This window comes from Phyllosticta citribraziliensis (assembly GCF_038025025.1).
Source record: "Phyllosticta citribraziliensis strain CPC 17464 chromosome Unknown J3D65scaffold_13, whole genome shotgun sequence".
In the NCBI taxonomy this organism is placed as follows: Eukaryota; Fungi; Ascomycota; class Dothideomycetes; order Botryosphaeriales; family Phyllostictaceae; genus Phyllosticta; species Phyllosticta citribraziliensis.
In genome coordinates this window covers 1,018,935-1,031,891 of record NW_027117350.1, presented here as the reverse complement: position 1 = coordinate 1,031,891, position 12,957 = coordinate 1,018,935, and the positions used below count along the sequence as shown (strand labels likewise).

Genomic DNA, 12,957 nt, shown 5'->3' with positions numbered 1-12,957 from the left:
TACACCATGTCGAAAAGAAAGAGTGATGAGATGGACGTGGCGGGCCTGGAAGTCCTGGAGACGACCGTCAAGAAAGCTCGAGAGGAGTCCAAGGTACGTCAGCCACTGGGATCATGCAAGCAACGCGGTACTTGTTTGTGCCCACAACACAGGATTCGCAAGAAGGAAAGGGCCAAGGCGAGCAAGCCGCCATTGGCGGCAGCCGACCCCACGAACCCCCAGAGAACAAAATCGTCGACTGGTCCGACGCAGCCATGGGACGCATCTACGACCTCGTCGAAGACGAAGACGGCGACATCATCGTCGAGGGCAACAAGGCCCGAAGCGTCGACGGCAAGACGAGGTGCCGCGTCACGAGGGAGAATGGCAGGATTACCATTTACGAGTGCGGCACGCCTGCCGAAGAGGGGGCGGACGACGTCGATTGGACGGCCGAGGATGCAGAGGCGGCGGCTAACGAGTTGCGCGTTGCTGCCGACACCAGCGACGACGACGACGACGACGACGACGACGACGAGTCGTTGGGCTCGTCTGATACTTGGTCGACTGCTGATGACGACGATGACACCGACAACAATCACTGAGAGATACACTTCACCTCCGACTTGGAACGAAATTCACGACTCACTTGCAGTTTTCTTTTGGGCCTTCTCCTATTTTTCTTTGAGCTTTGTCTCTTTTCTGAGAACCTTCTCATCTCAAAAGCAGGATGACGGAGGGGAAAAAGCGATTTGCGGTGGATGGAAGCGAGATCATTTTCAACGATCTTCAGACCGGCTGGCTAGCTGGCTCAAATGACCAACTTGTTAGGCGCGCGGACTGTTGCTTCATGAAGAGTTCAAGGGCCAGTCTGCGATGGGAGGAACACCTTTCATTTTTTGGGAAAATGGTTGCGGATGGCAGGTTCGGCAAGGTCCAGTCTTTTTTTTGGCCATCACCACACTGGTTGGCAGGGGGCTGCTGCTGCTTTGGAAAGGGTTGAAGGAACAAGGGTTCAGTCAGTCTCACATCCTTGGTTTCCTATAGAGAACCTCAGCCACTGCCAAAACGACACAAAGGTACTACACCAAGTGAATCTCCTCCCACTTTGGCCCCGTCCGCGTCGTGGCCTCGCCATCCATGATCCCATGCACATACGCCTCGCCGACAACGCTCCACCGCCCCTCCCCAGCACCACCGCCCTCGCGCCTGAGCACAAACGGCACATCCGCGCCCCACAGCACCCACACGACGTCGCCCTCGCGCAGCTCTACCGGCCCGAGCCCCAGCATGCCGCGCGCCGTGGCGAACGGCCGCCGCCCGCACAGCTTGTAGCGTGCGATGTCGGCGTAGCGCGCGGCGTCGCGGCTGGTTCGCCTGTTGAGCAGGTCGACGTAGCCCTGTTGGAGGAGCGCGTCGTCGCCGGCCGAGGTGCGCTGTGGCTCGTAGTTGTGGACGAGACTGCGGTCGGCGATGGGGGTTTTGTAGAGCGCGGCGGAGATGAGGGGAAAGGTTTTGTAGAAGGTCGTGGCGGCGGGGTAGAAGGTGTGGTTGATGGCGGTCAGGTAGGCGGCGAGGGCGGCGTTGTTGTTGTTGTCGGAGGAAGAGGAGGACGAGCTGTTTGTGAGTTGACTGCCGCGCAGTGTAATGGGGTCGACGCGTGTAGCGCAGAGCGCGAGGACGCCGTTTGGTAGGAAGGATTCGTCAGTGATGTTGCTTTTAGTGTTGCCGCACGCGTTGTACGCGTTGCGCCGCCCGCCGCCCCTCAAGAAACTGAAGCGCGAGCGGATGCTGAGTGGTCTAGGGAGACGTAGGGGAGACCAGTCGGGTGCCCATGAAGGCACATCTTCCCCCGTGTTCTCATTCCTAGCATCAAAACCTTCTGACGGTGCCTGTTGTGACGGACAGCGTCCAGGACGAGATTTGCAGAAGAACAAGACCTCCATTCCATAGCCGTAGTGCTTCAAGCACGCCTTCGCCACGTTGACCCTGATCTGGCTCCAGTTCTTGGAGTAGTCCGACCGAGTCCCCAGCTCTTCGGCGTCGGTCGCGAGACCCAGCAGCGCGAAGACATAGTCCCGCTCGTCCGACGCCTCGAGAGGCGCGTCTGGATTCGCCAGCAGGTAGAGAAGCTGACGCAGGTACAGGGCACCGCGTGAAAAAACGACGGCCGTGGCGCTGCCGAGCTTTTGCGTCAGAAAGTCGGCCACGGCTGATGGAGAAGAGCTGGTGGTGCCCTGCCATGCATCCGCCGTCGCGACGATGGGCACCATGCGCAAGTAGTCGCGCAGCCCGCACAGCAAATTGAAACCGCACTCCAAATCGTAGGCGTCGAAGGACGCGGCGCCAATCATGCCGACGCCGCTGGTCGACAGCGCGGCTTCTTGCAGCACCCAGACACGGCGGAACCACTGGCGGTCGAACAGTGCTCCAAGCGCTCGGAGCCGCCGCATGTCGTCGCTGCAGAGCACCGCGAGAATTACATCTAGAGAGCTTTGGATGGTGCCGACGTCCGACGTCAAGTCGGCCTCCGGGTCGAACTGGACTTGCGTCCACGAGAGGACGCGGCGGAAGTTTTGCTGCCGCTGTGTGCTGAGCCACTCCAGGCATTCGATGGCGACGTTGCTGTCGTCGCTCGCGGTCCCCAGCCAGAAGATTGTCTGCGTCGCTTTATTGTAGATCTGGTTCATAAGGGACACTTGCTGCGTCTTTTCGTGTGCGTTTGCTTGGTCTATGCATAGGGCGTCGACCCAGAGATCTAAATGGTTGTCTCTTTTGTCTCGTAGATTGCCTGCCAGTTGCCGCAGCACTGTCTCCAGGTTGACTGTGACGCCAACCTGCCGGTCGTCCAAGGTGATTGTGCTTTTGGCTTGCGGGTCGCCCCAGACGTACGAGAGGGCGCAATACTCCGGCTCGTCAGTAAGATGAACATGCTTCAACTTGCAGTGTACTTGTGAGCTATCGTTCGATTCTTCAGCCAGGGGCAGGACTTGGATGATTCGAATTTCTTGAGTCTGTGCCTGGAGCGGTCGATAGGGGAAATGAGATGCATTCATCTTCTTCCCTGTCCGCAGACTGAGGCAGTACCAGTCCTAGATCTAACTGATACAACTGAAGAGATGGTCTTGACGCCTGGAGGCTGTATTTCCCTTTCCAATAGCTCTTTATTTGTCCGCTGCGAGTGGGACCGAGTGCCGGTCCTCAGTCATGCTACGATGAGTAGATGAGAAGGGGAGCATTGAGCCATGCGGGGATACAGTTTCAGACTCCCCAGTGATGTAGAGATGGGTATCTATTGGCCATCCCGCGATGGCCACAGTTCTCTGCACGACAATCTTTTGCGTTTAGTTGAGGGCGTCGTCTTGGAATGAATTGGCGAAAAAATAGTGCGCAACATGAAATTAGTCTGTGATGAGATGCGATCCACGGATTATTGGCCCCCATGTCAATGGACCCGCATGTAGCTGGAATTGTCGTGTCTTGCGCTGGACATGGGGGCTTGCTCTGCTCCGATCCAAACCGAGGGTGATGCAGGCAAGCGTCGTACAAGGCTGCATCTTGTCAACAGTGAAACTGAGAGATAACCGATTTCAAAGTGGACGAGTGTTTGGATAGAAAAATGACGTTGACGTTGGAGCGGTGACAGCCGGACCATGTCGGACCAGGACCAGGACCAGGATGCGCCGACTCAACCGCACAGCACGAGCTCGAGCTCGCCGACCAACAACCAACATGAGCCCGCCCACGCCTCTCGGTCCACCATGAAGCCAACCGCTGACTGGGAGCGGGTAGGCGATCGCTTCTACCGCAAGCTCCAGCTCTACACCGACGTCTTTGACCAGGACCTCGAGCTCGAAAACTACGTCGTCGTCGGAGCTCCCTACAGCGGCGCTGTAGGTATGCACCCTCCGCACGCGCGCCCAAGCTCTCCACCGCTGACCGTCGCCCGCAGCAATCTATCGCGACGAATCCAAAATCCAGTCGTACCGCGGCACCCAGGCCGCCAAGTCGACCATAGACATTTACAGCTGCGCCGGCAAGCTCCTCCGCAGCATCGGCTGGGACAAGGGCTCCATCAAGGGCCTGGGCTGGTCTTCGGAAGAGCAGCTGCTCGTCATTTCAGAAGATGGATCGGTGCGCTGCTATCAGGACCTGCAAGGCGACTTTACGCCCTTTTCGCTGGGCAATGGCGCCGACGAGGTTGGCGTGCGCGCGTGTCGCTTCTGGGGCTCTGGCTTCGTCGCCCTGCTAAACAACAACCGCCTCGTGTCCGTGTCGAGATATGGCGACCCTCGCCCAAAGCTGCTGGCCACTCCGCCCGAAGATCCAGTCGAGTCCTGGGCCATCATACCTCCAACCGAAACCCTTTCACGATCCGTCGAGGTCCTGCTGGCCATTGGCGAAACCATATACCTGGTCGACGCAACCGACTGCGAGGATCGCCTCCTCCAACGAGGTCCCTTTAGACATACAAGCGTCTCTCCCAATGGAAAGTACGTGGCGCTCTACACGGAGGATAGCAAGGTCTGGGTCGTCAGCAGCGATTTTCAAAACAAGCTCTCCGAATACGACTCGCGAGCGAGGACAATGCCCAAGGATATGCAGTGGTGTGGCAACAGCGCCGTCATCCTCGCATGGGAAGACGAGATTCACGTTGTTGGTCCCAATGGCTCTGGAACAAAGTTCTTTTACGACAGCTGGGTTCACCTGATCACCGACGTCGACGGCATCCGCATCCTCACAAACGAGCTGTGTGAATTCATCTACAGGGTTCCAGACGTCACCGAGGAAACGTTCCGGCTGGGATCCGAGTCTCCAGCGGCTGTTCTCCTGGAGGCAGTAGACCACTTGGAAAGAAAGTCCCCCAAGGCTGACGACCTTATTCAATTGATCCGGCCAAGCCTGGCCGAAGCGGTCGACACGTGCATCAAGGCAGCCGGACACGAATACAGCATTCATTGGCAAAAGCAGCTCCTCAAGGCGGCGTCATTCGGCAAGTCGGTGCTGGACCTGTACAACAGCGACGACTTTGTGGAAATGTGCGAGATTCTGCGAGTGCTCAATGCCGTCCGCTTCTTCGAGATCGGTCTCCCACTCTCTTACGATCAGTACATGCGCTTGACGCCGGAGAAGCTGATTGAGCGGCTCATCAACCGCCATGAGTACCAGCTTGCCCTCAAGATTTCAGACTACCTTCGCCTTCCAACCGATCGCATTTATGTGCATTGGGCAAGCCAGAAAGTGCGCCTCTCCAATGACGACGAAGAGAGCATCTGCCGCCTTATTGTGCAGAAGCTCTCGGGCAAGCCAGGCATCTCGTTTGAAGAAATCGCCCGCGCTGCGTATGATGAGGGGCGCTCTCGTCTAGCCACCGAACTGCTTGACTACGAGCCGCGTGCAGGCAAACAAGTGCCACTACTGCTTGACATGAAAGAAGACACAATCGCATTGGACAAGGCCATCGAGTCGGGCGACTCGGACCTCGTGTTCCACGTGCTGACGCACCTCAAGAAGCAGCTGACGCTCGCCAGCTTCTTCCGCACCGTGACGTCACGGCCAGTAGCAACAGCGCTGGTCGAGTCATCAGCCCTCGACCAAGACCGCGAGCTGCTGAAAGACCTGTACTATCAGGATGACCGGCGCCTCGACGGCGCCAATCTTCTCGTCGCCGAGGCCCTCGTGCAGCCGACTGTTGCAGCGCGCATCGACAAGATGAAGCTTGCGGCTAAGCTGCTGCACGATTCGCGTGAGCACGGCTTCAATGTCAAGGCCCTCGACGAAGCGCAGCGCCTTCTGAAGCTACAGGAAGCATTCGAAAAGGACCTCGGCGGCGGCGGGAACCCCAGCAATAACCCGAACAACCCGGGCATCAGCGTCGTCGGCCTCTCGGTCAACGAGACGCTGTTCCGCATGGTGCGCGCAGGCCACATGAAGCGGGCCGCCAAAGTCCAATCCGAGTTCAAGATCCCCGACCGCACGTTTTGGTGGGTGCGGCTGCGCGGGCTGGTTGCCAAGCGCGACTGGAGCGAGATTGAAGAGATATCGAAACAGCGCAAGAGCCCAATCGGGTGGGAGCCGTTTTTCAACGAGTGCCTTGCGGCAGGCAACACGCGCACGGCGGCGCTGTTTGTGCCCAAGTGCACCAACCTGCCACCTCCGGACCGCGTCGAGATGTTTGTCAAGTGCGGCTTGCTTGTGAGAGCGGGCGAGGAGGCGCTCAAGGCTAAGGATATGAATACGTTGGTGGAGTTGAAGGGCAAGGCGAGTGGCGCCGCGGTACACGAGATTGAGAGGATGATTGGGCAGTTGGGTGGGACGAGGAGGTAGACTCGTACGCGTGTGCTAGGCTTTGGGAGACCTACGTGGTAGATGACAGGCGGTTGTATTGGAGATCTATTTCTTGTATAAAAACATGTTGACTTCAGCTTCTCCTGGCAACGTCCAAGTCATGGCGAGCGCTCCCCGAGATCTCCGAGGACGATCGATTAGATACGCTGCCCCTCGGCCAGCACGGTAGCTTCGGCTTCATCCCACCGTCCCCGGCATCTGCAAGACCTCGGCTTATCGGGCGCAGCATGGCAGACCACATGCCCGCCATGCCACGCTTTTTTGTTTCCGTAAACACGTTCTTTCTCTTTCGTCTCCCACACCTGCATCTAGACGCTCATGATCATTAGACCGGCGTAATCTCGTAATCTTCTTTCTCTTCTGTGTATATCTACGGTACTCGCTGTGTCCGGCGGAAAACACCACGGCGGACCGACCCTCCTTGCCTTATCATGGACGCAACAGCATCATCACCAGCAGCAGCAGACGCCGCGGCGCCAGCGCCGTCATCAGCACCCGAGCCTGCGCCCGTAACGACATCGACGCCGAGCGAAAAGCCGCCTCAACCACCGGCAGCAGCAGCAAGAGCGCGCGCAACCCACGTCCGGCGGGTGCTCACGACAGCAGACGCGCTGCTGCTGCGGCTCTCGCGACTGCTCTCGACGCCGTCGGGGACCGACTCGCTGCTGTGCACGCTGTCGTACACGCTGACGTTCGTGGCGGCGCACACGCGGGCGTACGTGTCGGCGCGGCTGGAGCGCTTCGCGGCGGCGCTGGCCATCAAGGCGACGGGCGCGCTGCTGCCCGGCGAGACGCTCATCGCGGCGCTGCCGCCGTCGTCGCGGCTCGCGCGCGCCAGCCGCGCCACCGAGGCCATGACCAAGCTGAGCGCGCTGGTCGGCGACTTTCGCGTCTTTGTCCGCCTGTGGGCCCTGCTCGAAGTGTATACCTGGGCGCGCGGCGTGTGGCTCGAAGACGCGGGCAAGCAGGAGAAGGATAAGGACTACGTCCAGCGCGCGCTCGTGTGGGGCGAGGTCGCCGCCAGCGCGGCGTTCCAGGCGCTCGAGAACAGCGCGTATCTGGCGGACAAGGGCGTGTTGAACGGCGAGTGGGTGACGGGGGAGAAGGGCAAGCGCCGGGTGGCGCGGTGGTGGGTGTGGAGTTCGCGATTCTGGGCGGCGTACGTGGGACTCGAGTTGGCGCGGCTGGGCTGGGTGTGGGCGAAAGAGAGCAACGAGGAGCAGGACAAGAGCAAGGTGTCGGAGGAAGAAGACAGGAGGGCGAGGGCGCTGGCGTGGTGGAAGCAGGTCGTCAGCAATTTGGCGTGGGCGCCCATGACGCTGCACTGGAGCAGCGAGGAGGGCTTCATCAGCGACGCCTGGATTGGCTTCTTGGGCATCGTGGCGGGCGGTGTGGGGTTGTACGAGAAGTGGAAGCTCACGGCCATCTAAAGCACTCGCTACCACATCAAGGAAGGAGCTTGGACGTGGCGTGGATGGCAGAGAGATGTTCTTGGTGTTGGCTTTGGATGCTCGGGCCGTTGGACGGTTTTCCTGAGCCAGACGAGGTTGCACATCAAGCAGCCTGGCCGTGGTGGTACACGGCTTGCAGATGGAAGATTGAGGCAGACGTCGCACTTTGGAGAAGGCCGTCCGGCCAGCGGAGAAATCACTCGCAGCCGATCAAACATTCATCCTCGAACCAAGAGTTGCACGCCAAGCTTGACGTCTCCGTTCACTACATACACTCGTGTCTGGTAACCACAAGCGACAGCGACCCCAGAATGACGTCCGGGACGGCTTCTCGAAAAATTCCCCTCTTGCAACCAACCACGGGCTACTCAAAACCGAAAAAGAAAGAATCAACTGCTCGTCGGCTGGACGTGGGTTCGACGCGAGCAACACGAAACAAGCGGCATGAAAAACACGACCGTTTCAAGTCGGTCGGGTAGACTCTGTGCGCGCCCACAAGCAGCGCGCTTAGCCAAACGTCGCTAACGAGGCCGTCGATCGCTCCTATTGACGGAATGTCGCCCGTACGCCCAGGTGCCTGAGTGGCTTGCCGCTGCACCCCCCAACACCACCCTCCCAAGACTTGCGAGACAGATGAAGGGGTCGAAGGCAGAGAAGACACCGGACGGATGCCCTTGGGCGCCAGGCCCGCAGCCAGAAATACCGAGTCCATATTGAGGGGGACCCACATGCCTGGGCGTAGGTACCACCGTCGTAGGGCGAGTGTCGTCTATAGCACATATATATGGCTGTCTGCCTTGCCAGTGTGGCCGCGGCCAGCGCCTTTCTACTGTGTGGAACAAGTTCTTTTTTCTTCGCTCATTCACTCTCTTGCTTGACTTTAGGCCTGGCGCCGTATTCTGTCTTTTCGAAACCCATTCACTCCCTCATCCAGATCCCCCATTGCAACCATGTCTCGCAGGACTCTTGCCCTTCTCGCAGCTGGCGCTGCCTCCGTCTCGGCCCACGGCGTCATCGTCGACATTAGCACTGGCGGCAAGACCTACGATGGCTGGAGCCCCAACTACGTCTAGTAAGAACAGTCCTCATTCAGGCGGTGGTCGAGCTCTGCTAACAGCTTCTAGCGAGAACCCAGTCCCCGATGTCGCGGCATGGCACGCCGGCGGCTACGGTATGGGCCCCGTCACGGACTTTTCCAGCGAGAGCATGAACTGCCACGACAACGCCACCGCTGCCACGGCGTACATGAACGCTGCGGCTGGCGCTGACCTCAACATTGTCTGGGGCCAGTTTGGTGGCGGCAGCGGCTGGCCCGAGTCGCACAAGGGACCCATCATCACTGTAAGGACGACGTCGATGCAACAGCGAGACTCAAAGGCTGACAATAGATACCAGTACATGGCCCCCTGCGGCGATGGCGCGACGGGCGACTGCACCAGCCTCTCGGTGACGGACCTGAAGTGGACCAAGGTCTACCAGAGCGTGAGTTATCAAAGCACCAACCAAGCGTTCTCTCTTGCTAACGACACGACAAAAGGGTCTCCTCACGCCCGGCACCACGGACGAGCAAGTCTGGGCGACGGACAAGCTGCGCGAGAACAACAACACGGTGGCGACGATCCCGTCATCGCTCGCGGCCGGCAACTACGTGCTGCGCCACGAGATCATCGCGCTGCACAGCGCGGGCACGGCCGGCGGCGCGCAGCCCTACCCGCAGTGCTACAACGTCAAGGTGACGGGCTCGGGCTCCTCAGCGCTGCCCGCCGACGGCGTGGCCGGCGGCTCGCTCTACACCGAGCAGGACCTCGTCTTCAACATCTACGACACCCTCTCCGAATACCCCATCCCGGGCCCGGAGCTGTGGTCGGGTGCCGGTGGTTCGTCGTCGGGTGCCTCTACTCCTGCCGCTGGTACCCCTGCGGCCTCGACGCCCGCTGTGGTTGCGTCGACGCCGGCGGCCGCTGCTACGCCCACGACGCTGCAGACTGTTGCCAGGACGACTCCTGCTGCCCAAGCTACCCCGGCTGCGGCTAACGTCGCGTCGACTGACGACGATGAGTACGACTGCTAGGCTGTTGAGGACTTGGCCATTGTTGGTGTTTGAATGCTTCGTAGTGGATGTATTGTTGAGATCGGAGAGAAAAGTTCCTTCGAAATGTATATATAGAGCTTTGAATGTATCCAGCCGGTTGTGGAAAACTTTTTTGGTCTTTCTGCGTCGCCTCCTACCAATGGCCTGTTGGTCATCTGTGATGTGTGCCTGTGCGCTTCTTGCTTCCCGAGGCGGAGTGCGCAACGGTACTGGGAGCACTCGACTGGTTTCAGACATTGGACGAAAAGGGAATTGACTTGTTTGTTGAAACATTGAGCAAAGGAAGACGCAAGAGACAGGGCAAGAAAATGTGGTTGATGAATGACACTTGAGATGCTGTTCGTGTTGTCAGTAGCAGCCTTTGAGAAAAGACTCGAGATCTTGTCTCTAGAAGAACCGAAACAGTATGCCAGTGACCAAATTATTGCGACATGTAATGGACAGTTGGGTATTGGCGAGGGTGAAGGGCAAGTGATCGAGTCGACCGGTGGCTCGGAGGTTGATGTCGTTGGGCGCTATACCGCATTAGGCCATGGTCCGGGCTCTCTCGAAATTTTTGGACTTCCGCACAGCAGTCGACCACCGCAGAGCTACCCACGCGCGCGACGAAGCAGCTCCACGTCCCAACCACCACCACCACAACCCAATCTCCAACAACACACACACGGAAAGTCATCACCGTCGCAATGGCCAAGGAAAAGCAGGTCAAGGACAAGAAGGAGAAGAAGGAGAAGCGGTCCGAGTCGGACGGCATCAAGAAGAGCAAGAAGGACAAGAAGGAGAAGAAGACATCCGAGCACGTCACCGAGGCTCTGATTGCCAGCATCAGCGACGACAAGCCGGTCGAGTCCAAGCTGGTCGTCAAGGCGGAGACGGCCGCGGCCGACGAGAGCGGCGACGAGGAGACCAAGGGCGTGATTAGAGGCGCGCTGGTGCCGTTCGCCGTGCCGCTCGCCGACGACAAGGTGACCAAGAAGCTGTTCAAGACGGTCAAGAAGGGTACGTCTATTTCCTTTGCATCATGCAAACCTCACCGCATCTTCTAGACCACGAACCATCCACTAACGCTCTCGCAACACCACAGCCGCCAAGAACAAGACGCTCAAGCGCGGCGTCAAGGAAGTCGTCAAGGCAGTCCGCAAGTCCAACACCAACCTGCCGGCGTCGTCGAGCGTGACGGACCCGGCGGCCGTCGTCGTCATCGCCGCCGACATCTCGCCCATGGACGTCATCTCGCACATCCCCGTGCTGTGCGAGGACCACAACATCCCGTACATCTTCGTCACGTCGCGCGCCGAGCTGGGCGCCGCCGGCAACACCAAGCGCCCCACCTCGGTCGTCATGCTGTGCCGCGACCGCCCCGCCGCCAAGAAGGCCGACCCCTCCGTCAAGGCCGATGACGAGGCTGACTTTAAGGACGCCTATGAGGGTGTTGTCAAGGCTGTCCTTAAGGCCCAGAGCAGCTTGACCCGCTAAGCTGCCGCGACTGGCGACGACGACGCGTGGAGAGCCGTCGATTGCTTCCCGAATCAAATTCAATCAAGACGTCGACGCAGCGCACAAGTCACGAGAGAATCTTGCACGAGGCAGGATACCCTAGGCAGACCGTTGGCCATGGCGTGGTTCTGGTGGAAGAAAAGAAAGAAGAAAGGCAGTCGCTCTCACTCCGTGTTTTCCTCTCAACACTCTTGACGCGCGCGTGTGTGTGTGTGGTGTGGACCGAACGAACGAAACAAAAAAAGCACGCGGAGGGCTTCATGGGATGGCGGATGGGTGGGCGAAATACGGCGTTGGCTGGATCAAAGGGCTACTTCTTTTTCCTTGTCTCATCATCATTGAGAGGTGGATGGACGGTGTTCCCATCTCGTTTGTAAAGATTTGGGTAGGCCGTGTATGTGCCGTAACAGGCACACAGGTATCTGTGCTTGGCGCCGCTGGCTTGAGATATGTAGGCAGCGGCTGCTCCAAATGAAAGAGATGAAAATGAATTGTGCACTACGACTGTGAATGTGTATTCTGTCCTGACTCGGAAGAAACATTTGTTGTTGGTCATTGTGCGTGGAGTAGAAGGTTGAAGATGATAGTGTTGTTTGATAATTGGTGCAGCTTTGGGTATCTAATTCGTCTCTCTCTCTCTGTTTTCGCCTGCCCAGCAAAACGAAAAGACCCAGAACACCTCTAACCCAGGCATTGAGGAAAAGTTTTCCAGCAGTCCCATCCCATGCCATCCCATCCCAATCCGAATCCCAAAACGCCAGTCCCATGCAACGATACAAAACTCATTCGTCCATTCCCTTCCACTTCGTCTCCTTACAACCACGACGGCCTCGCGCGCAAGTCCTTAGGCATACGGCGGCCATCCTCACCATCACACTCGACATACGCAGGCGTACTGGCGCCACTAGCCAACTCCTCGTCGCTGTCGGGCGGGCTCATCATGACGAGCTCGAGCCAGCGGGCAAAGCGCGGCTCAACAGCGCCGTTGATCGTGACGCGCCCGACGCCGCGGACGTCCTCGAACAGGCGCAGCGCGGCGTAGTCGCACACGTCGCCGAAGCCGGTCTGCCACACGTCCAGCTCGAGGGAGTCGGCGCCGGAGAAGGCAGCCGCGGCGTCGGCGGCGCTGTACAGCGGGTCGGTGTCGAGGCGGACGGCGAGGCGCCAGTGGCGGATCTGGCTGATGACGGTGTTGGCGAGGATGGGGCGCGAGGGCCGCACGAGGTGCGGCAGTTTGGCGAGCAGCGATGGGTGCGCGGCGAAGGTGGTGCGCGCGTACAGGATGGGCGTGGCTTCGGCGTGGATCTGGCGGCAGGTGCTGAGGATGGCCGGGTGGATGTCGGCGCGTGGCAGTTTGCTGCTGGCCGTGGCGGTGTGGCAGTGGCGCGCTTTTTGCTGCAGCGCTGGCAGCGTGGGGGAGGTCAGGAGGAGCTCGTAGATTTGGTTGCGGAGCTCGCCTGGTAGGCGCAGGAAGGGGAACGTTTTTTGTTGTTGCTGGCGTTCTTCCTGGATGGTGGATGATGGGAGCGGCTTGGGGTGTTGCTCGGCTCGCAGAGTGATGGTGGGCCTTCTTCGCGAAGTGGTCGTGGT

At 59.1% G+C, this 12,957-nt stretch overlaps 6 protein-coding genes across 6 annotated transcripts; 4 read left to right on the top strand and 2 right to left on the bottom strand.

Annotated features, from left to right (window-relative positions):
• Nucleotides 1–929: 929 nt before the first annotated feature.
• On the bottom strand, nt 930–3,258 carry J3D65DRAFT_142018 (heterokaryon incompatibility protein-domain-containing protein). The gene is made up of 2 exons (XM_066794007.1): nt 3,247–3,258; nt 930–3,189 (listed from the first exon to the last, which is right to left on the bottom strand). The coding sequence occupies exon 2, from the start codon at nt 3,033–3,035 to the stop codon at nt 1,062–1,064; it is 1,974 nt and encodes a 657-aa protein (XP_066650989.1). The 5' UTR covers nt 3,036–3,189; nt 3,247–3,258; the 3' UTR covers nt 930–1,061.
• A 240-nt stretch (nt 3,259–3,498) lies between these two features.
• On the top strand, nt 3,499–6,403 carry J3D65DRAFT_639980 (vacuolar protein-like protein sorting vps16). The gene is made up of 2 exons (XM_066801761.1): nt 3,499–3,870; nt 3,926–6,403. The coding sequence occupies exons 1-2, from the start codon at nt 3,633–3,635 to the stop codon at nt 6,304–6,306; spliced, it is 2,619 nt and encodes an 872-aa protein (XP_066650988.1). The 5' UTR covers nt 3,499–3,632; the 3' UTR covers nt 6,307–6,403.
• Nucleotides 6,404–6,502: 99 nt separating this feature from the next.
• On the top strand, nt 6,503–7,950 carry J3D65DRAFT_141934 (uncharacterized protein). Its single transcript, XM_066794006.1, has 2 exons — nt 6,503–6,596; nt 6,657–7,950. Exon 2 carries the CDS (start codon nt 6,759–6,761, stop codon nt 7,755–7,757), a length of 999 nt encoding a protein of 332 aa, XP_066650987.1. The 5' UTR covers nt 6,503–6,596; nt 6,657–6,758; the 3' UTR covers nt 7,758–7,950.
• Nucleotides 7,951–8,618: 668 nt separating this feature from the next.
• J3D65DRAFT_141927 (putative endoglucanase) lies at nt 8,619–10,020 on the top strand. Its single transcript, XM_066794005.1, has 4 exons — nt 8,619–8,850; nt 8,903–9,119; nt 9,174–9,260; nt 9,316–10,020. Exons 1-4 carry the CDS (start codon nt 8,729–8,731, stop codon nt 9,847–9,849), a joined length of 960 nt encoding a protein of 319 aa, XP_066650986.1. The 5' UTR covers nt 8,619–8,728; the 3' UTR covers nt 9,850–10,020.
• Nucleotides 10,021–10,556: 536 nt separating this feature from the next.
• J3D65DRAFT_560795 (40S ribosomal eS12 domain-containing protein) lies at nt 10,557–11,346 on the top strand (the record flags this gene model as incomplete). Its single annotated transcript, XM_066797484.1, has 2 exons — nt 10,557–10,869; nt 10,955–11,346. The coding sequence occupies 2 exons, from the start codon at nt 10,557–10,559 to the stop codon at nt 11,344–11,346; spliced, it is 705 nt and encodes a 234-aa protein (XP_066650985.1).
• Nucleotides 11,347–12,282: 936 nt separating this feature from the next.
• Nucleotides 12,283–12,840, bottom strand: J3D65DRAFT_533161 (uncharacterized protein; the record flags this gene model as incomplete). The annotated part of the gene is made up of 1 exon (XM_066796689.1): nt 12,283–12,840. A coding segment is annotated over one exon (558 nt), but the record flags the coding sequence as incomplete, so codon positions are not given.
• Between the last annotated feature and the right edge of the window lie 117 nt (nt 12,841–12,957).

Excerpts from the sequence above, each read along its gene's own strand:
- J3D65DRAFT_142018 (XM_066794007.1), bottom strand. The coding sequence starts at position 3,035 with ATGAATGCATCTCATTTCCCCTATCGACCGCTCCAGGCACAGACTCAA.
- J3D65DRAFT_639980 (XM_066801761.1), top strand. The coding sequence starts at position 3,633 with ATGTCGGACCAGGACCAGGACCAGGATGCGCCGACTCAACCGCACAGC. Across the intron at positions 3,871-3,925 it reads CGGAGCTCCCTACAGCGGCG|CCGCAGCAATCTATCGCGAC; the intron begins CTGTAGGTATGC and ends GCTGACCGTCGC.
- J3D65DRAFT_141934 (XM_066794006.1), top strand. The coding sequence starts at position 6,759 with ATGGACGCAACAGCATCATCACCAGCAGCAGCAGACGCCGCGGCGCCA.
- J3D65DRAFT_141927 (XM_066794005.1), top strand. The coding sequence starts at position 8,729 with ATGTCTCGCAGGACTCTTGCCCTTCTCGCAGCTGGCGCTGCCTCCGTC. Across the intron at positions 8,851-8,902 it reads TGGAGCCCCAACTACGTCTA|CGAGAACCCAGTCCCCGATG; the intron begins GTAAGAACAGTC and ends AACAGCTTCTAG. Across the intron at positions 9,120-9,173 it reads ACAAGGGACCCATCATCACT|TACATGGCCCCCTGCGGCGA; the intron begins GTAAGGACGACG and ends AATAGATACCAG.